The sequence below is a fragment of the Oryza sativa genome, chromosome 8, assembly GCF_034140825.1.
Source record: "Oryza sativa Japonica Group chromosome 8, ASM3414082v1".
In the NCBI taxonomy this organism is placed as follows: domain Eukaryota; kingdom Viridiplantae; phylum Streptophyta; class Magnoliopsida; order Poales; family Poaceae; genus Oryza; species Oryza sativa.
In genome coordinates this window covers 4,093,105-4,116,852 of record NC_089042.1, presented here as the reverse complement: position 1 = coordinate 4,116,852, position 23,748 = coordinate 4,093,105, and the positions used below count along the sequence as shown (strand labels likewise).

Here is a 23,748-nt window from a genome sequence, read left to right as displayed (position 1 = left end):
AACTTCAGTTTAAATCTTAGCTTTCTTCTCAGTTCCAATGTTCACTGGAGTCAAACAACCACCAAAATTATTTTGCTTGTTTTTAATATTCATATTTTGGTCATTAAGCAACCAATTAACAGATGATTTCTACTGGAAGAGAGGTTCTCCTTCCTGACTATATGCAACTGTTGACATCAACATCTGAAAGGAAAGAACTGCTGAGATCAACCTTGAGAACACATCTCACTTGCCATAGAATTGTCACCAGAACAATCCCTCTAAATCCTTAGCATCTCAACAAATACTCACAAAGCATAATATGGATCCAAAAGTAATCAAGGAATAAAATCCTTTTCTCATATGATAAAAATTGTATGTTACAGATATAACCAATATTTTTATGGTACACTTTGGTGTGCTTCTCCTTTGCCAAACGGATGCTCTTCAGATACAACATACGAGTGCTCAGTGAGGCCAACTTCAGACAAGACTATTTTTCCTAGAGCACAATGAGTTCATGTTATGGTAAACTACCACAACTTGTGCACAAGAAATTTGATGTTTTTGCTGCACAAGCAAGGCGAACTCTGGAGTCAAGAACGCGATGCTGCGGTTTGATCCTCTAGAATTTCGGCCTATTGCTCTGAAACGGCCTATTCAGATCAGTTGGTTTGTTGCTCTGCAATGGCCTATTTTGACCAGTTGGTTTGTTACTCTGGAATGGCCTATTCTGACCAGTTGGTTTATTGCTCTCAAACGGCCTATTCAGACCAGTTTGTTTGTCGCTCTGTAATGGCTTATTCGGACCAGTTGGTTTAGTGATGGTAATGGTTGAATTGGGTCTATGAATAGTCGTTGTCTTCATTGGCTGTACATGATTTGAGTTCATCCTTATGTGCTGAGATGTCCTGTCAAAGCAGAGCCAGAGTTAGTGAAATAACATGAGAGATTGAGAGGTTCAAATAGCAAGGTATTTCAAAAACGAAACATGTATGAAATTCTCCAAAACGTTAATGTCGAAATGAGACAAACCTTGCTATAGTATTCCTTTGAATAGCAGCTTTCATTTTTGCCTGACTGTAACACAAAATTAGACAACGGTTTCAGAAAACAGCCATTTCACGTCAATCGTTCCACGAGAAAATAAAATTACCTGTTAACCTCCATCCTTGCTTTTTTAAGAATAGGGCTCTTATAGCTGGATAGGTTGCTGGGTCCACTTCCTGTGGAGACTTAGTAAGTATGGGAAACATAATATGTTGCAAGGCAGAATCCAGAATAAACTGAGAAAGAAAACTACCTCCGAAAAAACTTCTTTTGCTGCTTGGTGGCACCTTCGTACAAATTTTAATTTGTTTACTTTGTTTCTCTGGAAAAGAAAAGGAAAGTTAGAACTTGAATGATACTGATCCTGGATACTAGTATAAAATAACAAAAATAATTACTTGTTGTCACAAGAAGAAGCTAGATTTTCTTCTAACTAGGAATTAACTAATCAAATTAGACAGGAATCAAATAAACCTTTCTTTGCACTCTCTAATGGAGGATTCTGATACCCCTTTTTGAGGCAAACAGCTCAGCTAATCTCAGCACTAGGTTACATTTGCAATATTTACCTCCAATTCAACGTTAATTAAAGATGGTTTCATAAGTACAGATTCCATTTATAAATGTATGCGATTGCGGCCTATAAATGGACCTTATAAGAACAAAAAAAAAATCTATGAATCATACAGATTGCGGTTGGCTTTGCTAATTTCACCGTAACTCAAGGGATTAACACAAATCATCAGAAGATTCTTACATGGCATAGCATGTGGAGAGCATGAACTGGCAGTGGGCATTCAGGTTCTTCTCAAGAATCACCCATTTCTAATGGTAGAAAGCGTAAATAAATAAAATGCAGACGGGAAGGGGGAAAATCAATATTTTATTGGACTGTGGTAGCTTACAAAAAGCTAATTTTGTGGACTTCCGTGAAAGTTTGCAATGGCATTTGATTCATTCTATTTGAAGTAGCTTACAATAGAAGTGTAGAGTACCACTAAACGAAAAATTAATCCACCATCAAAGACCCAAATTATTATGCCAGCCAAATACTTCCATTGCAAAATTAAATGCTTATTTCATAGCGCAAGAGTTAATCCGTATCTAACACATACAATCTGGAGACACCCAGCAAGAAAATGTTTCTGCAAAAGTAATTGACAGATTGAAGTTAATGACATTACGACTAGGGTGGCAAAAGTAATTCATATTTTAACATGCTGTACTTACCAGGAAAATTTGTTAAATTCCATAAACAAAACATGTGGAGGGAAGGCTCCTCACACATCCTTGTTCACCATAGAAATACCGACTACCGTTATGACTCATCCTAGTTCATCCTCGTGGTGCAAAGCCACCAGTGGATACAATCCAGCCCTTTCTAGCAGCGAGGAAAGAATATTGATCCGGTGATCCCCGGACAAAATCTGAGTCGAGTCGATATCAATACAACGAGAGGCCCAAGATGCAAAGTGGGAGAGGTCAGCAGTGGCATGAGTGGATCATCCTGGATGTAACCCAGGAGCAGAGTCAATAGCGTGAACAGCCTATGAGTTCGGCAGGACCCCTCACAATGTCATCAGATCGTGCCTTTGGCGAATGGACCCCATGGAGTGGCGAGGTACTATGAAGCCACTCAACCATGTATAGGTATTTGAGGGTTGATCTGTGGTTCTGCGTCCCCTCGCCCAGCACTATAGATAGGCCCTAGAAGCAAAGGAGATGTCACTTGTAACTCCACCAAAATAAAAGGCAATACATCAGAACAAGTCAAAGTGCTGTCTTGTAATTTTGTCCTGCTCGCGTTCTCAATGGCTGAAGCGCCAACTGGAGATATCGACCAATTTACTGTCCAAACTCATTTGCAAATAACATATATTCATTAAGCTATCAAAGATCCTATAGCTATTCTATTATCAGCATGACACATATCAATTCATTTTGCACACTTTCAATACAGAACTATAACCACCTTACCAGCTTTCGCTGCCTCATACTTCTTAGCAAGCCTCTGGCCCATCTTTTCTTCATATTCCTTCTGCTTTTTTGTTTTGGCCTACAAATAACAGGTACAACTTTTAGAATTTTAGTCCTTCATAATTCTTTCTCCTAAAACCCTGACATCCACAGCCAACCAAAACAACAAAAGAGTGATGAAAAAGGTACTATTTTACATCGAAGAGATCCTTCCACTTGTACCGCGCTCCGCTCATGCTCATTCTCTTGACGACTTGGTTTGCATTTTCCTCGCCGAATTGTCGCGTATAGAATAGCTTCCACAGCTTATCAGTAACTGGGGTAAGATCCATCTATCCAACCAAAACACAATGTCAGACCAATCTACTACTACAAGATAACCTGGAATATCGCCTCCGACGAAACCCGAATCTTATCGAAATCACCTCGGTATTGTTCTCGATACGGGTCAGGTCCTCCATCTTGCAGTGAGGCAGGATTCTCTGGAGCAGATCCATCTCCACGCCGTCCACGTTATCGACATACCTCAGGTTATCCATGGTAGTACGGATGCACAGCTCCAGCAAGCTAATAGGTTTCCTCCTTCCATACTCCATCCTTCATCACAACAACAAATTAATTAAAAATAAAAAATAAAAACAGCTGATTTTTTACAGCAAGAAACATATGTGCAAACTGGATGGGTCAATCAAAAGGGGAAGAAATGAATCCAACGCCGTATGAATCTCCAATCCAATCCAGCTCGAGAGGGCTATGGGAGAAGAACGAATACCTTCGATTGGATTCGATTCGATCCGAGGCGCCGGTGGGGGGGAGGAGGCCGCGGCGCCTCCGGCTCGATCTGCAGATCGGGAAGGGTTGGAGAGAGAGATGAGTACAGATCGTGAGCTCAAGAAGGAGCGATCTTTATAGCGGAATTCCAGCTAGAATCATCCCCAAACGGCGAGGAAAGCTGAATTTGGCAACGCAACCACAAAACAAACAAAGATAAAAAACAAATCCCCCCACAAAATTTCACCTGCTTTCCGATGCTCCGCCTCTCTCTTCCCCCGCGACAGTGACCAAATCTGGAGGGAAGAAGAACACCGAGGAGATCAAAATTCCATCTTGAGTTCAACCGATGAATCCCATTTTTGGCGTTGATGCGCTAATCCTTTTTTTTTTCTTCTTTTTTTTCGCTGGACGCGTTGAGACATGATGACGTGTGAACAGGGGGCAAAGCGGGAAATTCCAGGGTGGTCGTCGTCAGCTTGTTCACCGTCCGATGTCATCCTTTTGGCCACGTGGCACGTTATCTGACCGTCCGATTGTTTATAGGCTTTTTGGGTTAGCGACTGGTGGTACACGGAACTCACGTGAGGAAATGCTGCAAATGGGAATGAAAAGGTTTTGCTTGTGAGAGAATGTTCACTCTCATTTGTTGTCAGTACAAATTTAGTTTGACACCTCTTTCTATATCCATTTATACATACATGATATATGAGTCTGATTTCGATCGTTAAGACAGTTTTTAATAGAAATTACATTGTTAGTTGTGTTTGTTGAATTACTGAAACTGTTAAAAACTACAAACAAATTCAGACATCTACTATTTTTCTTATGCTAGACTTCATTTCTAAATAGATACAATATTCACTTTCATAAAAAGAAAAAAAAACTCCAAATCTACCTTTACCTCTGTCACCCTGACATGTAAAATTTAAACTGACTAGGTATAGCCTATAGGTATTGACATAGCCATACATGCGTAAAACTTTCCGGTATAAGACACGAAGTGTTAACAATTAACTATATTATTTAATAATTAAACTATTGGTATGTAGGGGATCGTAATTTTTTTCTAGTGGCGCGATCAAGAAGAGCCTATCAGGTTAGACATCAGAATAATAGTTGTATTATAGGAAATCGATGATGGTGTGGGTGAGCCAAAACAAACAAGCATAGGGAGGCAGAGAAAGAGAAACCGAACATGGCAGAAAGTTGTGTTTGATGGATTTTTTTAAATCAAGGATGGGTGCCAGTTGTTAACCTAAGAATAAGTGCAAAACATCTTAGACAACAACAAAAATCTTACACATATATAATGTAATATGCTAATGCGCGATATCAAATTGAGGGAGAGGACGAAGTACTCTCTAGGTGATGGCAAAGTGAATGAATCATGTCCTCACCTAAGGGGTGCTTGGTACCTAGGTACCTGCTATATCTGTAGGTACTAGGCTGTGAGGCTGATAACTATAGGTATCGACTGTGATACCTGGATATCAGGTCTGGTACATGATATTAGCCAATGAGGTGCCATTGGAGTATTATTTGGATATCCACAAAAATCATTTTTATATCACAAGAAACCTCAAGAAAACCAAACAAGAAAAATCACATGAGTTGCAGTCCTACCAGATCCATACCTCTAGCCCATACTCGTTGCCGCTAGAAACATCATCTCCTGCATCTCGATCGCTGCTACAGATCCACTACTCCTTCGCCTCGCAAGTGTTAGATTCGCTGCTCTCGTGCCTCAATACTATCGGATCTAGCGACCCCATGCCTTAGTCACTCTACTTCACGATCCACCATGCCGCCTCAGTTGCGTTGATCCACTTCACCTACCGCGAATCCGACAAGTCCACGGCTTCTCGATCAGGGATCCATCACCATGCTTGAGCTGTGCCGCCACGCTCGAGCTCCGTAGCACCAACCGTCGCAATAATCGCTCTAGCCAGATCTGAGGAGGGAGAATATGGAGAAAGGGTGTGAGGATGAGAAAAAGAGAGAAGGGGGAGGGGGGAGAGAGGTGTTATGTGGTTTGGATGAGAGGTACAGAAACCCGTCTATGCATGGGAGTAAATATAAAATGATGATCGCTCTCATTAATTTGTACTGATCTCAGTATAGTATAATCTTATATAGTCCTATATAAAATTTATTCCTATTATATTAAACATAACTTTATAGGAACAAAAGCAAGAGTTGGTCCACTCGACAATGCCAACACTTTGTGAGGGTTGGAGAGAGGAGGCTTACAGAACATGCCATAGCTAGCTACCAAATTCACTCGGAGGAATAAAGATAAATGCATACTGAAAAGATAATATTGACTAAAACTGGCTTTATCATCATCAGCACAAAATTATGTTTTCGCTAAAACTGGTGTTTTAATTTTAAAGATCCAAGCAACCACTCATAGCTGACAGCTCTTTATTGACCCATTGACATCCAAGTCATCGAGATTCCGATGGTAAATGTAGCTGAACTTGTTAGACCATGATTGGCTGCATTAGCACAAGACCATAAGCTAGCTAGGCTCAATGAATGGTGTACTCCCACTACTACATAAGGCTGGATAGGTGCCGGTTGGAAAACCCCATTAGGTGCTGGAAACCAGCACCTAGATAGCGACACTAATGACTTGGTCATCTATCGGTGCTGATTTCAGAATCGACACCTATAAGGATAATAGATGTCGTGCCAGTTCTAACCTAAAGAGCCACGTGGCTGTACTAATAGGTGCCGAGGTGCTGGTTCTTTATAACAACTGACACATTTTAGTATCATATAAATGCCGGTTTTTAAGTAAGGTGTCCCCCCAACGGCTAGTTAAGGGGGTGCAGGGTCAAAGATGCCGGTTATTAAGTAATAATTGTCATAAATCTCTGACACCATCAAAGGTGCCGGTTATTAAATAAGAACCGACACATGTCTCTGACATACTCTAACGGGATGACAAATATAAAGGTTCCAGATTTAAGTGCAAAACCGACACCTCTCTCGGATAGAGGAATAGGTGCCGGTTGTATTTAAAAAACCAAAACCTATTTGGGAAGAAAGGTGCCGGTTCTTAGCGATTTGGCGGGCTGGTGGCCGCGTGGATGGGCGCGTGGGTGGAAAAGCACTATAGATGCCAGTTATACCACTTCTGTCACCTATACTGCAGACCCTATTTGCCTCTCTGTAGTAGTGTCCATACTTCCATTAGGAAGCTAGCAAGGCAGCATTAGTCGCTAAATAATTGTAGTTAATCTTATCACCCAACTATCACGTGTGCAAAAACATCCCTTAACTCTAAAACCCAGTATGACAAGCATGTTAGTGGATGAGGTTACATGGACTTATCCTAATATTTTATCTACTGAAGTTGCCAAGAATCATGAAAGTGAAATAAATCAAAACGAAAAAAAAAACATTCTCTAATCAAAATCTTAAATTTTGTGTACTGAAGTTCCATGAAGGTGAAATGGGTCAAAATAAAATAAAAGTCTGTAATTAAAATTAATCTTAATATTTTTAAACCATAAGAATATTCTTAATGTTTGTCTACTGAAGTTGCGATGAGAAATGAAGGTGAAAACAAACCAAAAGGAAATTCTAAAAAGTTTGTTCCATTGCCGGGATTTGAACCCGGGTCGCCTGGGTGAAAGCCAGGTATCCTAACCGGACTAGACGACAATGGATTCTGTTCAATTGTTTTGCATATTTATATAAATAAATAGTCATTGTAGTGGAAGTCGAAGTGCTCAGCTCCGAACCGAAAGCGCTTGATAGCTCATGTCTTTGCTAGCTATTCTCCTCGTTTCAAGATATAACTATTTTTAATAGTGCAAACTCAAATATTTTTTAACTTTAATTAGCGAAAAAAATAAAAAATGACATTAATATATATACTACTCCATCCATCCCGAATATCCCAACCTAGGATGAGATGGGACCCATCCATGTCCAGATAAAATATTCTAGAACGGAGGTAGTACTAGATAACATATCATAATATACAACTGTTTTATGTAAAACAACTTATTTTTATGGAGAATAGCCATTGGTTTAAATATTCTTATATTTGCGAAAAAAATTGACTAATACGAATGGTCAAAAGTTGATAAAAAATCATCGGCGTCATACATTAAAAAACAGAGGTAGTAATTATAAAAAAAATTCTAAAGAAATAATAACATGATCAATATGTGATAAATGAATCTTTCAACTTTAATCCAGGTACAATATGGCGCCAAATTTAGGTATTAATTAATAGACTCAACAAATATGTAGGTATATACAAGTTTTTAAACAAATCAAGTTCTAATATGTCCCTTTCATAACCAGATTTCTTTTTATCTTGAAGTAAACTTGAATGTTTGTACAGTAATATATCACATATTGACTCTGACGGTTAATTCCGCCTTTCTCAACTAAACTCTTAGTATGACACTACTCTCCATGCATATTTGCCAAACAAGCCGTCAATCGATAAGTCTAGCATACATATATAACACCAATTGTATTAATTAGAAGTAATTTTATTCTACAACACATATGCACCATCTGCAGGCACACACACCGTTGTGAACGCACAAAACACACACATATAAATATTTTTTTTACTAGCGGGCCGTAAAACTTAAGAAGAAGGGTCGAGATACTTTAGAGAGACATGCATCGCGTGACATTTATCGACTCCATGTGTAGGCACTCGCTTTATAAAGGGAAAGGGTCATACCCATAAGGTGTCATAACCATCCATCGCCTTCTTGCCTCTATCATTCCTCTCCAGCAGCCGTCGTCCATCATCCCCTCAGCCTTGCCCCCTGAGCCTGTGGCTCCAACTACATCTCGCTACCCTACTGCAGTCTGCAGGTCCAGAGCATCCCATAATTAGAGGAGACACGGTGATGTAGGGGGCACATATGAATTTTCGTAGATGGAGTTGGAGCATTCGTATTAGTGGAGAGGGGACTGGAGACGCTTAGGGATGAATAGAGAAAGTTGTCGAATTCTAGACGCCGAGTCTCAGTTTTTTGTTTGGTAAATACCATACATTGCTACTGAAACTTCACCCTTCTCTTATTAACCACTAGTTACTTTTGTCCTTTTACATAAGTACCTTCAGATCACGTTCCTTGAATTATTTTTCAGTGCTTTAGAGGTCTTTCTATTTGGAGATGAATTTTCATCTCTCGTGAGGATGTCCCCTCATTGCTTGCATGTCACCTAGATAGTGTTGGCGTCTGTTAAATGCCAATTCTATACCGCCAACATCTGCATAAAATTCAGATAATAAAACATTCAACATAGTGATATGTGTTTAATCTCACATATTTCACAAGTGTTGGTGTATATGTATATGCAGGTGATAAAACCCGATGTTGGGAGGAAATCTAGGCTAAAGTGAGGAGAATTATGTATATATACAAGGAGGAGTTGTGAACTTCATCAAAACATCAGTGAATCAACCCAAAACTCCGAGATATGGACAGAGGAGAGTCTAGGGAGTCCACCGACCGAAGACCAGGCTAGGAGGGCCCAGCCCAGGTTCGGCTGAACCATCATCTCCACCGTTGGATGTGGGGTTTGGCGTGGACGTCCCAGATGCATCCCTGATGACGGTTGGAGGGCACTTCGGACATTTCCCCTTCGCCAACCGTCATACCTACCTCTATAAAAAGACATCGCTCCCTCACTTAACACACACACTTCCAAGCTTGAGCTGAGTTATAAGAGGCTCTATTGTACTATATTGTATACTAGAATAAGAAGAGAGTAGAGTAGAAGAAGTTGGAAGAATTATATATTATCAATTCATTTGTCCCCTACTTTTACTAACTCCATATAATGATGGCTTAAAAATAAATTTATTTTTCAGACAAACGGGATATAGAAAAAAATGATTTTTTTGTTACAAAAGGAGTATGTAACAATATTATTATTTGAGTACTCTCAAATAGAGTTATAATCAGAAATATCTGGTAACCATTGGTTTGTTCAATTAAATTATCAATATTGTAAATTGTTTCAAATTTGAGGTTAAATAAAATAGGCTATATAAAATATTTTAATTTTTATCATCATAGATTCTTTAGTTTAAGTTATTTCAAAAATTTGTGATCCCTAAATTTGAAATAAATTGATATCCCATCTTGGACACTCAATTTAGTATCTTAATAATTTAATAAAATTGCAAAATTAATAATTACAGTGTTAAGTTACGATTGAGGTGGACCCTTCTTTTCATTTAAGCCACTGTAGTTTATAGAAAAAGAACAATAAATTTATATATGATTATACAAATATTTACAATAATAATAATAATAATCGTGCAACCCATGGGCCACGGTTGGTGACTAATATGAAAAAACTAGTAGCTGAATCAGGGTATGGCAAATTGTTTAGCCTATTTCTATCAGGGGGACACAAAAATTTTGGTAATTTTGGTCCGAAATACTTTAAAATTTTGAACAAAATTTGGTAAAAATTAAATACAACGAGCTAAATTCACAGAAATTGAAAAACAGTCCAACAATTTCTGGCGAAATATTTTCGTAGAGGGGGGAGGGCGGGGGTGATAGACCCGAAATTTCCAAAATTTTATTCCGGAATTTTGAACCCTGATCTGAATCAAAGTTCCTTCCATTTTGCAGATGAGAGCATGCTAACAAATGGCCACCTTGAAAGGACGGTCATCGACTGGATCCCCGGCATGCCGCCCATAAAACTCGGTGATATGTCCAGCTTTGTTCGCACCACCGACCCTGACGATTTCGGCCTCCGCTTCAACGAGGAGGAGGCCAACAACTGCACCAAAGCCAACGCCCTCATCCTCAACACCTTCGACGAACTCGAGGCCGACGTCCTCGCCGCCCTCCGCGCCGAGTACGCACGCATCTACACCATTGGCCCCTTGGGAACCCTCCTCAACCACGCCGCCGACGCCATCGGCGGCGGGCTGAGCCTGTGGAAGCAGGACACCGAGTGCCTCGCGTGGCTGGACACGCAACAGCCACGCTCCGCCGTGTACGTCAACTTCGGCAGCTACGGTGATGACGCCGGAGCGGCTCGCCGAGTTCGCGTGGGGAATCGCGGCGACCGGCTGCCCGTTCTTGTTTGTTGTCAGGGAAAACCTCGTGCCCGGTGGCCCAAACGCGCTACCGCCGGAGTTCGTCGTGGAGACGGACGGCCGGCGGTGCTTGGCGACATGGTGCTCGCAGGAGCAGGTGTTGCGCCACCCCGCCGTGGGGTGCTTCCTGACGCACAGCGGGTGGAACTCCAAGTGCGAGAGCGTGGCCTCCGGCGTGCCGATGGTGTGCTGGCCGGTGTTCGCCGACCAGTACATCAACCGTAAGTACGCCTGCGAGTCATGGGACGTCGGCCTCAGGCTCGATGAGGAGGTGAGGCGGGAGCAGGTCACCGCCCAAGTCAAGCAGGTGATGGAGCACGAACGTTCTCTCAATATCCTACTATTTCTATCCCAAAATATAACAACTTTCGGCTATAAATTTAGACATGAATTGTTTAGATTTGTAACCAAAGTTTGTTATATTTTGGACGGATGTATTACTTGATTCGGTCATAAGTATTTCATACCTACAAAAATATTTGGATGAATTTTTGAGACAACCATAAGTAATTTCCCCTACTGTGTTTTCCTTAAAAAAACCATAAGTAATTTCTCAAATGTTTAGATTTTTTTTTTTAAAAAAAACGGATGGTGGAGATTTGCTTCAAAAAGTACAATCATCGTAATCATCGTAACATTTTACAAAATGTTAAGCTCATTATAATATGAAATTGGTAGTCAATTTTTTTAAAGTTTGATTGAATCTTCTCCTGAACATCAAATAAATATATTTATGACCAGAGGAAGTTGTTGTTTAGCTCGTGTCTTCTTTTCTCTCTAGCTTTTTCGAGTTTATTTTATGTGAGGTTAATTTGTCCTATGGAGTTTTTGTTTTTCTTATTATCTAGTTTTTTTTTAAAAAAATCTCTGGCTAGGTGAATCCTAGATGCAGAAATTGGGGATGCAAACTTATCTTCCTTATCATAAATTTAAAAAAAAAAACAGGTGATGGAGTCAGAGGAGATGCGGCAGGACGCGGCGAGGTGGAAGGCCAAGGCGGAGCAGGCGGCACGCCTCGGCGGATCATCTTACAAGAACCTGCAGAGCGTGGTGGAAGTCATCCGTTCTTTCGCCTCCGACTCCAAGAAGGCTGAAGCCTGAAAAATATTGTTCAGAAACAAATATATTGAAGCAAAGCAAGTGATCAACTTCTGTTCATGAATGTAATGGTGATAAATCGTCACGAAAATAAAATAATGTAGCTGATGAAGTTTGTTCGCAATGTACTTACTAGTTACATGTAATGAATAAGAGGATTGTTTCCTATACATGAGAAAAATGGTTTAAAACCTCAAAGGAGATGTCTCCTTGTTTATCTGAAAATCCATTTAAATAGTTATGAAAAATTGTAAAAAAAAATGGACTGACTCTTGTTTCCCATGCTAGAGCTCACGACGACGATACCACGATGTGGTGGGAGACACCGGGTTCGGTGATTTCGCCACAACCATCCGTTCGACGAGCTCGTCGCCGTCAAGGAAAAAACTAACAGCTAGCCGATCGATGTAAGATCGAATATAATCACAAATTGGTAGGTAAATCAACTCAGAAATAACATAGACAATGCAGCAATGAACACTGTAACTTACACATCAAACTACTATACAAAACACAATCATGAGATTGATCAGCTTAATTACTGGAGGTGTACGTATTCATGCATTCATCCCAATTTTGACACTGAAACTTAATTAAACTGGCAAGAACAAGCAGGCACCCGGCTCAGCTAACACGATAGATTACTTGAGCATGGCGAAAAACCTCTCGAAGTCCAGGGATGACAACAATTGGCACAATGGACACCCATAGGAGGGGATCGGATCAGCTTCCCGAGACCTCACCCGCCGCGTCAGGCGAGGCGGCGTGCTATCCTCCCCGATCTCCCGTGCCACCGCTGCCTCCTCAAGCTCCCGCTCCCGTCGCAACCTCGTCGAGTCTAGAGCCCTCTCTGCCCTTCCCCGTTTGTCTTGCTGCCACCGGCATTCTCACGGCGAGATGACGCTTAGGTCGCCCCTGACCTCAAACTCGGGTGCGGCGACGGTGCAGGATGGATGATTTGTGCCGCTGGCCTCGTAAGTGATATGAAAGATAGTGGAGAGTATAGATGGCTATATGGCCCGAGACCTGATGGCCCGGCCCAACAGCCGTGCCATGCCTGGGCTACTACCTCGGCACGCAGCTGGGCCGGCACGGCCCGACACAAAGTTCAAGGACGAGAAACAGACTTATTTTCAACCATATGTATGGCACGACACAAAGAATAGGGAGGAAAAATAGACGTATTATATGGCACGGCTCAAAACGTAGGGATGTAAAATAAACTTATTTTAAAGAAGGCACGATGGGCCGCCGTGTCTTCGGGCAGGCACGGCACGGGCCAACAACTGGTGGGCCATGCCTAGGCCAGAGGGCAGCCCGTGGGCTGGCACGGCACGGCTTGATCGCCTCGGGCCATGCCTAGCCCGTGCCTGGGCTGCGCGGGCCTTATGGCCATCTATAGAGGAGAGTGATGTATGAGAGGAAGAGAGGAGTTGCTGACATGTGGGTCCCACCTGCTGATTCGGCGAATCATCCACAATTATCCTGCCACATCAGAAAAAAAAAGCTTATCAAACCATTGAAGGATTCGATTTGCACCGGTTTTCAATCATGGAGGAGGCTTTATATCCGGTTTTATAGTTGAGGGAGACGATTTAATAAGGAGCAAGAGACGAGGAAAGCAAAATAAACTTATTCTGCATGCTACGGTGTCTCCAACAGTGCACTTCCTCTTCTTTATTTCTTCTTCCATTTTTTTTGGTGTACACTGGTACTCGCACACATAAGCGAGGAAGCATGTTGCGAGGACCTCTCTGCACAGTGTTCGTTTATCGTGTGTCACCTTATGTTACCTGACATCTCTAGTGGTTTTGAATCTTAACTCCTCTAGTTCTAATCCGTAGTTGACCATGGTTTACTCCTAAGATTTATGACTTCAATCCAACCTTGTCACATGGCGTCCTTACCATGTTAGACCTCCTCTTCTTCTTTCTGAGCGTAGCCCTGGTCGTCAGTATTGGCTAGGGTTGACCTTAATCACTTTCATATAAATAGATAAAATATATGCTTCTTGGCATAGTTATCCTAACCCGACCCATGTTAGTCGAACGCATTCACACCGACATTTACCAACATCGAAACCATTTATTGTTATTATATTATAAAACATGAATAGTACTTTATACATGATTTATTTTTTTAGTATGAGTTTTTTATAGGTGGGCGGTGGACCATTTGAACTACCCTCTAGATCTACGAGTTCAGAGTAAATGTCTAATCTCACGCAGTGCAATCATATATGCTTTGACATCCGAACACATCCACGTGTGCATAGATTGCAATATGAAATTTGGAAATGTATGTTATGCACACAAATTTTTTGTGCACATCAACTAGCAAATGTCACAGAAAATTCTAAAAACAATTGGACACATACTTCCAGTAGTATTACACCTACGTGTGAAATCTTACTTTCAAAATCATTATATTTTATCCGTAAAAAAAAACAAAATTCTAACAAATTTTTACCCTTAAAACTATTAGAGTTTTAACTTTTTTTTGTTACGGCTAAAATATAATTTTTTGAATATGAGACTTTGTAAATATGTGTAATACTATTAGGAGTAAATATTCATTTTTTTTAGATTTTTTCGTGACATTTGCTAGTTAGTGTGTATGAAGTGTGCACGGAAAACTTGCGTGCATAAGATATATATGTTCCCATGAAATTTAATCCTATGTTACCACATGTGCCGAGTCTATGAGTCAAGCCCAGATAAACAGGTTCTACCGCACAGATTTAATCAACTGAGGTAACACTTAGTCTAAAAGTATGAGATTCCGGCCGGTAAGATCGACATTAAATATTTAGCATCTTGTAATAACATTACAAGTACACACAATGTACATACTTATTACTCGAGAGATAACTGTATTACTTATTACACAATGTACATTTGTAGTATTTGTAGTATTTGTTTAAATATATACCTTGTTTAAAGAATGGTCTTATCCAAAACATTATGGATATACCTCTATGAGTGATTTAATCCCCAAGATGGGTAAAATCTTGTATTGTGTAAAGCCTGCTTTCAGAAATATCATATGCCACTCTTTCTCTTCTCGCTCTTTGCCTGTTGTCACTGTCATCATGCATAGATCCAAGAAAAGTTGAGCTTCATATATCTGTTGAGATTGTGATCCAATCACTGTGTCTATAATTATCACTTTGCCTCCTTCCCTATTTGAAATAGCCTCTCTGCATCTTGACAGGATTCTTACACAATCCTCATCACTCCAATCATGTAATACAAGCTAGCACCACAATATAAGTAGTAAAAACTTCAGTTAGAAAAGCTGATATGAATGGTCTCAATTTTAGTTAGTACTAACTATTTGGGTATATATTCTTCTTTTTCAAAGAACTTACCAAAAGACGAAGATGGTAATAAAAAAAAAGAGTTTCAAAAATATCATATCATCTACCACCAACACTATATATCCACCTCCATTTTGAATATGTCAATTTACTAAGAGGACCAAAAAATCAACATATGAAAACACATGCATGCCACAATTTAATTATTTACTTTGAGTAGCACAACATTAGCTGGTGGAACAAAATCCATCATATCACCCGCAACATACTCAACAAAACCATCAGCGGGAATGCCACGGACAACATGTGGTAGGTCTAGAACCAGGCACTTGATGTGTGGGAAGGCCTTGACAATGGCCCTCGCCATCGAGCCATCCCCGCCACCGACATCGACCAGCGAGCTAACATTCATGAACGCTTCAACGTGCCTGCGGATGGCTATCTCCGCCAAGAACTTGCTGTCGGCTGCCATGGACGCGCTGAAACCCGCTGCAAGAGCTCGATCGAGGCTCATAGCGCCCCATACATCTATGCCATGCGCCATTGCGAACGGCGTGGTATCACCGCCATCTCGAAACCACTCGCCCAAGCAGAGAAATGACCTGAAATTACGGGTGAAAACGGTATGGAAATTTCCCGACTGTACCGATACTGTTTCCGCAAAACTAATATAATAATAATATTTTTACCAATGGTTACCCTTTTTAAAATTCAGTATTTTTTAATTCCTGTCAGCGTGGCATTGAAGTCGACACTAAATAGATGAATTTGTAAATATAGAAATTTTCTAACCGTTTCCGTTCGTTTTCGAAAAGAAAAATAAAATAATGATACCGTTTCCGATATTTTCCGACTGTTTTCATTGACGGCCCCTCTCGCGAACGGCAGCAGGTTGAGCGGGATGCTATCGACCAGAAGTCGAGACACCCTCGTGAGCTGGTACACGCCATCATCAGCCGAGGTGAAGATCCCGGACACAGTTAGGAATCTCATGAGCCGATGCAGGAATGGCCTCTTGTTCTCTGCGATTGGGAGGGTGGCGAGCAGGTCGGGCAGGGAGGCAGAGCCGCCGTTGCGGTGGATGGCGCTGGGGATTCCGAGGTCGATAGCGCACTTGAGGGCCATGGATTCCATGTGCCGCCAAGCGTGGCAGCACAGCTCTGCTTGGGCTTGCAGGAGCTCTGCGTCATCCGCATCCGTGCCGGTGGTGCTCAGTGGGGCTGGGAATGGGATGGGTTGATTTTGATCCATCCAATTGCTCCTACAGCTGCAAACTCTGTTTGGCTAGCTGGTCTTGTATTTATAATCTTTTCTCAACACGCGCGCTGGGAATTTGTAACCTGGGAAACGTACAATAATTAATTGTTGCTTCTTAGTCACATTTTAAATGCAACCATAAGTTTCCGCGCTCAACTTTGATCGTCCGTCTTATTTGAAAATTTTTTATAATTAGTATTTTTGTTATTATGTACTCGTGACTTTTTTTTTAATTTTTTTAAATAAGATGGACGATCAAAATTGAGCGTGAAAAACTATAGCTGCACTCAAAATAAGACTGAGTAAGTATTCAATGCTGTCATAACGAATTAAATTTAAAAATATACTGTTGCTTTGTTTTTTTCTCAAAAATATTTGGGTTGTAAATGTTTTGATAGAAATATACCTTCGTGAGTCTCGCGCAACTGTTGCGCGAGAATGACGTGAGCGTGACAACGTACACAGGCGGTCTCGCACGACGACGGGACGAAACCACGCAGTATCGTGCAAGCGTGACAACATTCGACGTGGCATTTAACTATTTGCCATTTTAGATTTGGCAATTAACTATTTGCCACACCTATCTCAATGACATGACCCACATGTGTCTGTAACATATAGGTTCAGTGACAAATAGTTAATTATAATATCTAAAAAGTGGCATATAGTTTAATATTCTCCGACGAGACAGCGAGACCGAATGGCTGGTCGGATTTAATTAATCCCTAATTGAGTACGACGAGACAGCGGGACCGAACGGTCCTGCGTTACCAGCAAGCGAGACCGAATGGCTGGCCGGATTTAATTAATCCTTAACTGAGTAATTAGTCACTAATTGAGCGACAGCTCTGTAGCGCTCTCGCTGTACGAGACCGAACGGTCTCACTGTTTCCTCGCGCGAGATCGAGACCGCGCGGTCTATCGTGCAAGACCATGCACATCGTCATGCCCATGTTATTCTTGCGCAATCGTTTTTACGCAACGATTGCGCGAGATTGACGATATATTTCTGTAAAAAAAAAATTACATCCCAAATATTTTTGAGAAAATGACAAATCAACCATATATTTTCAAATTTAATTCCTGTCGTAACCACACAATCAGTGGTTGGTTATTTATTGGAATACTATTACTTCCCCTGTGTGTACTGCTGTGCCATCCTTTTTCACCAGTTAATACGAATTTATGATATCTTGGCTTTTGCCCTCTTTTTTTTTAAAAAAAAAATGTGATATGGGGGGCGGTCTTCCCGACAAAGGGAGTATAAAAGGGAGATCCGGTCTTCCCCTTGCCCGCCATCACCGATGGATGTGGGGGGCGGTCGTCCGCCACCACGCGCACGCCACTCCCGGTCGCCGCTCCCGCCCACCGGATCCAGGCGGCTTGGGAGGAGGGAGGAGATGGGCGAGCGAGATGGGAGAGGGAGGAGCGGGCGCACAGCCGGATTAAATGGTGGGCGACTATTTTCGTGTGCGGGCCACTTAACACGTCCACACTCAAAAATAGTCTTATTTTCACATGCGGATGTGTTAAGTGGTCCACACAGAAAAATTGATTTTTCTGTGCAGATAACCTCCAGGGGCACTGGTCCCCTGATTTTCCAACAATCTTCTCTCTAAAACCACGCACGATAGATAAGCAGCATTCTATCTGCAATATGCCCACGAGAGGCACCCTCCAAATCACTAAAAGCTTCACTCGACGGCTCCGTCCTTGCTTAGGAAAAAGTCGAACCACTCGCAGATGGATCTTTTTTTTCTAGCTTTAGAGCTCACTCTGTCAGTCCACTAACACCACACATATTCACGTCATGAAAGATTAGATTCCAGATTTAGGGTATAAAGTATACTCTAAAGTATAGTATCGCATCTAAGGATGTGTTTAGGAGATGAGGTTGAGAACTCACCTCCTGTGCACACGAAACGGAGCGACACATTTTCTCATGATTAATTAATTATTTACTATATTTTAAAAAGATAGATTAATATGATTTTAGAAAATAACTTATGTATAGAAAATTTTTGCAAAAAAGTACCGTTTAGCAGTTTGAAAAGCATGTGCGTGAAAATGATGGATGTGAGATGGAAAAGTTAGGGTAAGAACTCAGGCTATGCGGTTACATGTTACAAAGATCATGAGGAATTGAGTTGTGCATGTGAAAGAATGATTTTCTTTTTTCAAATTACATGGAAAATACGTAAAAAGCTACTCCTTCCGTCCAGAGTATAAGAATCTAGTATAGGATAAGACATATGAACCTATACTAACCCACAGTCCAGATTTATAGTACTAGGATGTGTCCCATTCAGTATTAGATTCTTATATTCTAGTACAGGGTAGTACACACTATTACGCACACCCACGACACATCACATCTCAGACCAGATAAACCAGCACGAAGCATAAACACACATTTGCATTACATCTCAAATCAGATAAACCAGTACGAAGCAAAAACACACATTTGCACTCACGGGTTATTTTATTGTACTAGCTAGTGGCACCTACCTCTAGAAGGATTATAAATAAGAGAAAAGCAATACAAATTTAAGTACGCATCACACGACTTTTCTTTACGGTGTATTCTTTTCTCGTAAAGATAAAGATGAAGATGAAGATTAAGTTATTACCAAAATGAGGTGGTTTTAACGTATGATTGATTGAGTTTTAATTATTATAAACTTGAAAAATAGATTAATATAATATTTTAGAGCAACTTTCATATAGAAAGTTTTCATACGAAACATATCGTTTAGCAGTTTAAAAGGCGTGCTACGAAAATCATAATATTTATCTAAGTCTTGTTGACTGAAAGCTTCTACTCATGCTTTACCATCATTCTCTTTCGAACAAGGGGAACGGCAACGCGTGTATCATAGTCATAGCCAACCATCGTCTCATAGCCACTAACTTTTATCATCCCTTTCGCACCCTCTGTCCCCGGCCCCCACTCTTCCAAAGCTAGGAGAGGATTGACGACGGACGATATAGCACCACTGCTTCGCCGTGCCATCGCTGGCTGCTACACCATATATCCCCTAGCCTTTCCAACCTAAGCGAGCATCAGCCTTCTTCATCCTTCACCTGATCACCCTTCCACCTTCCCTTTTCCACATCCATTTAATCTATAGATAATCCATAAAATGCCATTGACAAGCGTCTAAGTTCTAAAAATGCCATCGACAAGTGTGAGTTCTAAGAAATGCCATCGTACAAATGATTTTGTCCTAAAAATTGCCATCCCCATTAGGGTTCCGTCCATTCCGTGCCGTTAAATATATTGTTCATCCTATAGAACTTAACTGTGCGGAATGGACGGAACCCTAACGACGATGACATTTTTTTTAGAACTCACACTTATCGATGGCATTTCTAGGAGTTAAACGCTTATCAATGATATTTTATGAATTATCTCTTTAATATATCTAGCGTGCTTGATGTAGAGGTACACATGAGCTTGCCGATATGGGGCACACATCTCGATGTGAATCTAGCGGAGATGGTGAGCTGCTTTCGCTGGATAGAGAATTAAAGCAGTCAAATAATGTCACACGCCAATTTCGAAAATTTATTTTACTCGGCAAGTAACTTATACGTCTAACATCATGCAGATTATATTTATTTGTTTCAATTAGTTCTACTCTTGATATGTGATGCTTTCTCAGAAATAACATGATACTATGCGCAATGATGCTACGCGCTTGAAATTAGTAGCAAAAGAAACTTTTATTCCACTTTGGATGGTGTAGTACCTACATAATTTCGTAATAGAACCTACGTGATTTTAAAAACATGATTGTAGTAGATCATATTATTGATATAAGTTGAGGGTTTGTCCCATCTCGCCTTTTTTAAGCTCTTTCTGTTCACTTATGGACTTTTTGACTGTGTGCTTATGGGCAGAGGCCGGAGATGTAACCCATTTTCATTATTAAAAAAAAGTAACTTATACGCTACTGAAAGTTTACCATTTTCTCATTAATTAACCACTAGTTACTTGTTGATTACCAGCTGCCCACAGATCACACTGCTTCAATTATTGCTTTACTCATCTAGGTCCTTTGGTAGAAGAATCCAACATCTAGTGCAACAGAATTTCAGACGCAAGGGGCATTTTTGACGTGTCACTTTTTTTTAAAAAAAAACAATTACACTGGCGTGTCCTCTACAGGTGTAAGCGATATCAGAGCTGTAAATTGATTTGGCATTACACAATATATGCTCTAATTCTTCCATCAACCATTCTACAACCACAAGGGAGAAAGAGACATTCTATTTTTTTTAAGAAGTTGTACGTGATCTCTACGCAACCAAGTGACCATGGCCATGGGTTACACGGATCCTGAGAAATTAAGTGGTGCAGCTGAAATTTAAAAAGAAACCTTTTTTTTCTGATTACATAGAATGTGCTTACACGTGTACGTACTGCTAAGCAAGCAATTGAGCCGTGCGTGTATAATAATAAGGAACCAAATCCACTTTCCCTTTGTGTTACATCAAAAAGCCATGCATACAAGAATAGAGGATTAAGGAAAGGAACTTTTTTAAGGAGACGGATTAAAGAGAAGCACCATTTTAAGGTGATTATTAAGAGTTCTGAAGTGCAGTGACACGTCAAAAGTTGCGTAGAATACTTTTACTTTTGAGACACTTTAGACACATTTTGAAAAACTTGTGTGACTAATATCAATCAACTAAACTTCCAGACTGACTATATTTGTCACACATTAGGCCAGCTTGAGAACCGCAAAAGAAAGCGATATAAGAGCTGTAAATTGATTTGGCATGCGTAACAAGTCTTACATAAAATATGCTCTAATTCTCCGATCAACCATTCTACAACCAGGAGGAAGAAACCAACATTCTATTTGCAAAAAGTTGTGCTCTCTATGCAACAAAGTTGCCAAAGGTTACAAAGATCCAGAGGACATGGAATTAAGCGGTGCATATGCAATTAAAAAAGAAACCACTTTTTTCCGATTACATAGAAGATGCCTACACGTGTACACAACGCTAAGCAAGCAAAGGACATGTACACAACGGACACATCTGTACGCACGCACATCACACATGTACACTCACGGGCTATTCCATCCAATTAGTGGTCCGCACATCTAGAAGGATTGAAATATAGGAGAAAAACAATAGTGTTTAGCATAGCAATCACGCAAGTTTTCTTGGCTCTATTTGAGAGCTTTTGCATGTACTCTACCAAGATTCTCTTTATAACAAGAAAGCACGACTCTAGCCAACCATTTTAAGCAGCAGCAGTTTCCATCAACAAAAAGTTGTAATCTTCTCTGACCATCGATCGTCGGCGGGGAGTCGCTTGCGTGGTGGTGCCCTGCCCTTGAGTGGGTAGCAACAAGCCAGCGCTTTGGCTAACGAAACCCTCATCCGCAAGTACATGCTCACTGCCCTCCTGTGTTTTCGAAGCAATGTCATCGGCGATGATGCCACCGACAGATGCAGTGGTCTGTGGCTGAGAAGCAGGACACCAAACGCCTCACGTGGCTTGAAAGGCAAAAGGCCATTGCTTCCGTGTACATCGGCTTCGGCAGCCACGCCGTGATGACACTGGAGAAGACGACAGAGTTTGCGTGGGGCCTCGCCGCTAGACATGGGAAGGACGGTGCTCATGTTTGTTTGGCTAAGGCATGCTGCTGGAGGTGGGGGTGAGGAGGGACCAGGACGATGGCTGGCCAAATACAGCTGGTGATGGAGCCGAGGCCCGTCGTTTCAGCAGAAGTTGTAGAGCATGTTGGCCAGTCCGCAGTGATAATCTCATCACAGCAGCAGGTCGATCTTCAGGGCAGTGTAGCATGTGTATGAATTGTGGTTTAGGTCACATTTTATTATCCAAGTTTCACTTTGGACCTCCCTTAAAAAATAATCTTTTCATTTTGGACCGGGTGACTTTATAATATTTTCGTCTTGGATCACCCCAAACAACTTCTTCAGTACTCATAAACAATCTCAATCAAATTGGTTTTGGTATATACATGAACTTTTCCGTCTATATGTAGAACAAATATTTTCACCAGAATAAAGTACATGAATAGTAAAGAGAGTTGAGTGGTCCAAACCAAAAAAAAATGGTAAGGTTACACAGTCCAAATGAAAGGATGGTGAAAGTGAACCTTTGGTGCCTTAACAATAGCACCTCAAATTTACACATATCATTAGCAGGCACATACACCCACACACACAATCAAAGATATTTTATTCTAATAGTTTGCCTTACATATTTATGTGATCGATCAAAATACTAGAGAAGATAGCTACACGTGTACACACTGCTAAGCAAGCAAAGGACATGTACCCATCAGACACAACAATATGTACGGATAGGACGCATATAGACTCACGGGCCATTTCATCCTAATAGAGTCCCTACATCTAGAAGGATCAAAATATAGGAGAAAAAGAGTATAGTTTAGCGTAGCAATCACGCAAGTAAGCAAGCAAAGGACGTGTAATCACCACACACAACAATATGTATGCATAGCACGCATATAGACTCATAGGAAATTTCATCCTAATAGTGGTGCCAACATCTAGAAGGATTGAAATATAGGAGAAAAAGAGTATAGTTTAGCGTAGCAATCACACAAGTTTTCCTGGCTCTATTTGAGAGCTTTTACATATGCTCTACCAGGATTCACTTTATAACATGAAAGCGTGACACTAGCCAACCATCATCCAGTCCCCACTTGGTTTCTCTTCCCTCTCATTACCTCTTGTTGCCCACCCTCGTCCTCAAGCATTGAGGCTTGACGATATCACCATTGCCACACCATCGGTCCGGTAGTCCCTGTAATCTAAGGGAACCCCAATCCTCTTCATCTTTCCGACTCAACTTCCCTTCTTTTGCCCCTTTCCTTGGCTTGCACTGTTAGTTCGCGTGGGGCCTCGCCGCTAGATGTGGGGAAGACGGTGCTCATGTCTACATGGCTAAGGCATGTAGCTGGTGGTGCGGGTGAGGAGGGACCAAGATGATGGCTGACCAAATCCAGCTGGTGATGGAGCCGGAGGCGCATGGCGGCCAGAGGCGGTGTCATGTTGTGCTGGCAGAAACAGCATAGCAAGGTGGTCGGTACTCAGTGATAATCTCATCACAGCAGCAGGTCGAAGTGCAGTGCAGACCTACACATGAAAAATCTAAAAATCTGAATTGGTTTCT

General features: G+C 41.1%; 2 protein-coding genes, 3 non-coding genes and 1 pseudogene across 5 annotated transcripts; 3 read left to right on the top strand and 3 right to left on the bottom strand.

The window, feature by feature from the left end:
* Window positions 1-314: 314 nt before the first annotated feature.
* LOC4344764 (uncharacterized) lies at window positions 315-4,174 on the bottom strand. Its single transcript, XM_015794524.3, has 9 exons — window positions 4,025-4,174; window positions 3,779-3,847; window positions 3,432-3,603; window positions 3,204-3,338; window positions 3,007-3,085; window positions 1,283-1,351; window positions 1,136-1,205; window positions 1,015-1,059; window positions 315-890 (listed from the first exon to the last, which is right to left on the bottom strand). The coding sequence occupies exons 3-9, from the start codon at window positions 3,600-3,602 to the stop codon at window positions 605-607; spliced, it is 855 nt and encodes a 284-aa protein (XP_015650010.1). The 5' UTR covers window position 3,603; window positions 3,779-3,847; window positions 4,025-4,174; the 3' UTR covers window positions 315-604.
* Window positions 4,175-7,383: 3,209 nt separating this feature from the next.
* On the bottom strand, window positions 7,384-7,457 carry TRNAE-UUC (transfer RNA glutamic acid (anticodon UUC)). The gene has a single exon. It is a non-coding gene; the product is annotated as a tRNA-Glu (tRNA).
* A 3,017-nt stretch (window positions 7,458-10,474) lies between these two features.
* LOC107278410 (7-deoxyloganetin glucosyltransferase-like) lies at window positions 10,475-11,992 on the top strand (annotated as a pseudogene).
* Window positions 11,993-14,950: 2,958 nt separating this feature from the next.
* Window positions 14,951-16,576, bottom strand: LOC4344762 (acetylserotonin O-methyltransferase 1-like). The gene is made up of 3 exons (XM_066303505.1): window positions 16,143-16,576; window positions 15,520-15,972; window positions 14,951-15,244 (listed from the first exon to the last, which is right to left on the bottom strand). The coding sequence occupies exons 1-3, from the start codon at window positions 16,557-16,559 to the stop codon at window positions 14,951-14,953; spliced, it is 1,164 nt and encodes a 387-aa protein (XP_066159602.1). The 5' UTR covers window positions 16,560-16,576.
* A 5,670-nt stretch (window positions 16,577-22,246) lies between these two features.
* LOC112936233 (small nucleolar RNA Z242) lies at window positions 22,247-22,415 on the top strand. The gene has a single exon (XR_003238361.1). It is a non-coding gene; the product is annotated as a small nucleolar RNA Z242 (small nucleolar RNA).
* A 1,135-nt stretch (window positions 22,416-23,550) lies between these two features.
* LOC112936232 (small nucleolar RNA Z242) lies at window positions 23,551-23,748 on the top strand. The gene has a single exon (XR_003238360.1). It is a non-coding gene; the product is annotated as a small nucleolar RNA Z242 (small nucleolar RNA).

Excerpts from the sequence above, each read along its gene's own strand:
- LOC4344764 (XM_015794524.3), bottom strand. The coding sequence starts at position 3,602 with ATGGAGTATGGAAGGAGGAAACCTATTAGCTTGCTGGAGCTGTGCATC. Across the intron at positions 3,086-3,203 it reads AGTGGAAGGATCTCTTCGAT|GCCAAAACAAAAAAGCAGAA; the intron begins GTAAAATAGTAC and ends TGTTATTTGTAG. Across the intron at positions 891-1,014 it reads CAAAGGAATACTATAGCAAG|GACATCTCAGCACATAAGGA; the intron begins GTTTGTCTCATT and ends CTGCTTTGACAG.
- LOC4344762 (XM_066303505.1), bottom strand. The coding sequence starts at position 16,559 with ATGGATCAAAATCAACCCATCCCATTCCCAGCCCCACTGAGCACCACC. Across the intron at positions 15,973-16,142 it reads GTCGGAAAATATCGGAAACG|TTTGCGGAAACAGTATCGGT; the intron begins GTATCATTATTT and ends TATTATATTAGT. Across the intron at positions 15,245-15,519 it reads CTAATGTTGTGCTACTCAAA|CTTGTATTACATGATTGGAG; the intron begins GTAAATAATTAA and ends TTGTGGTGCTAG.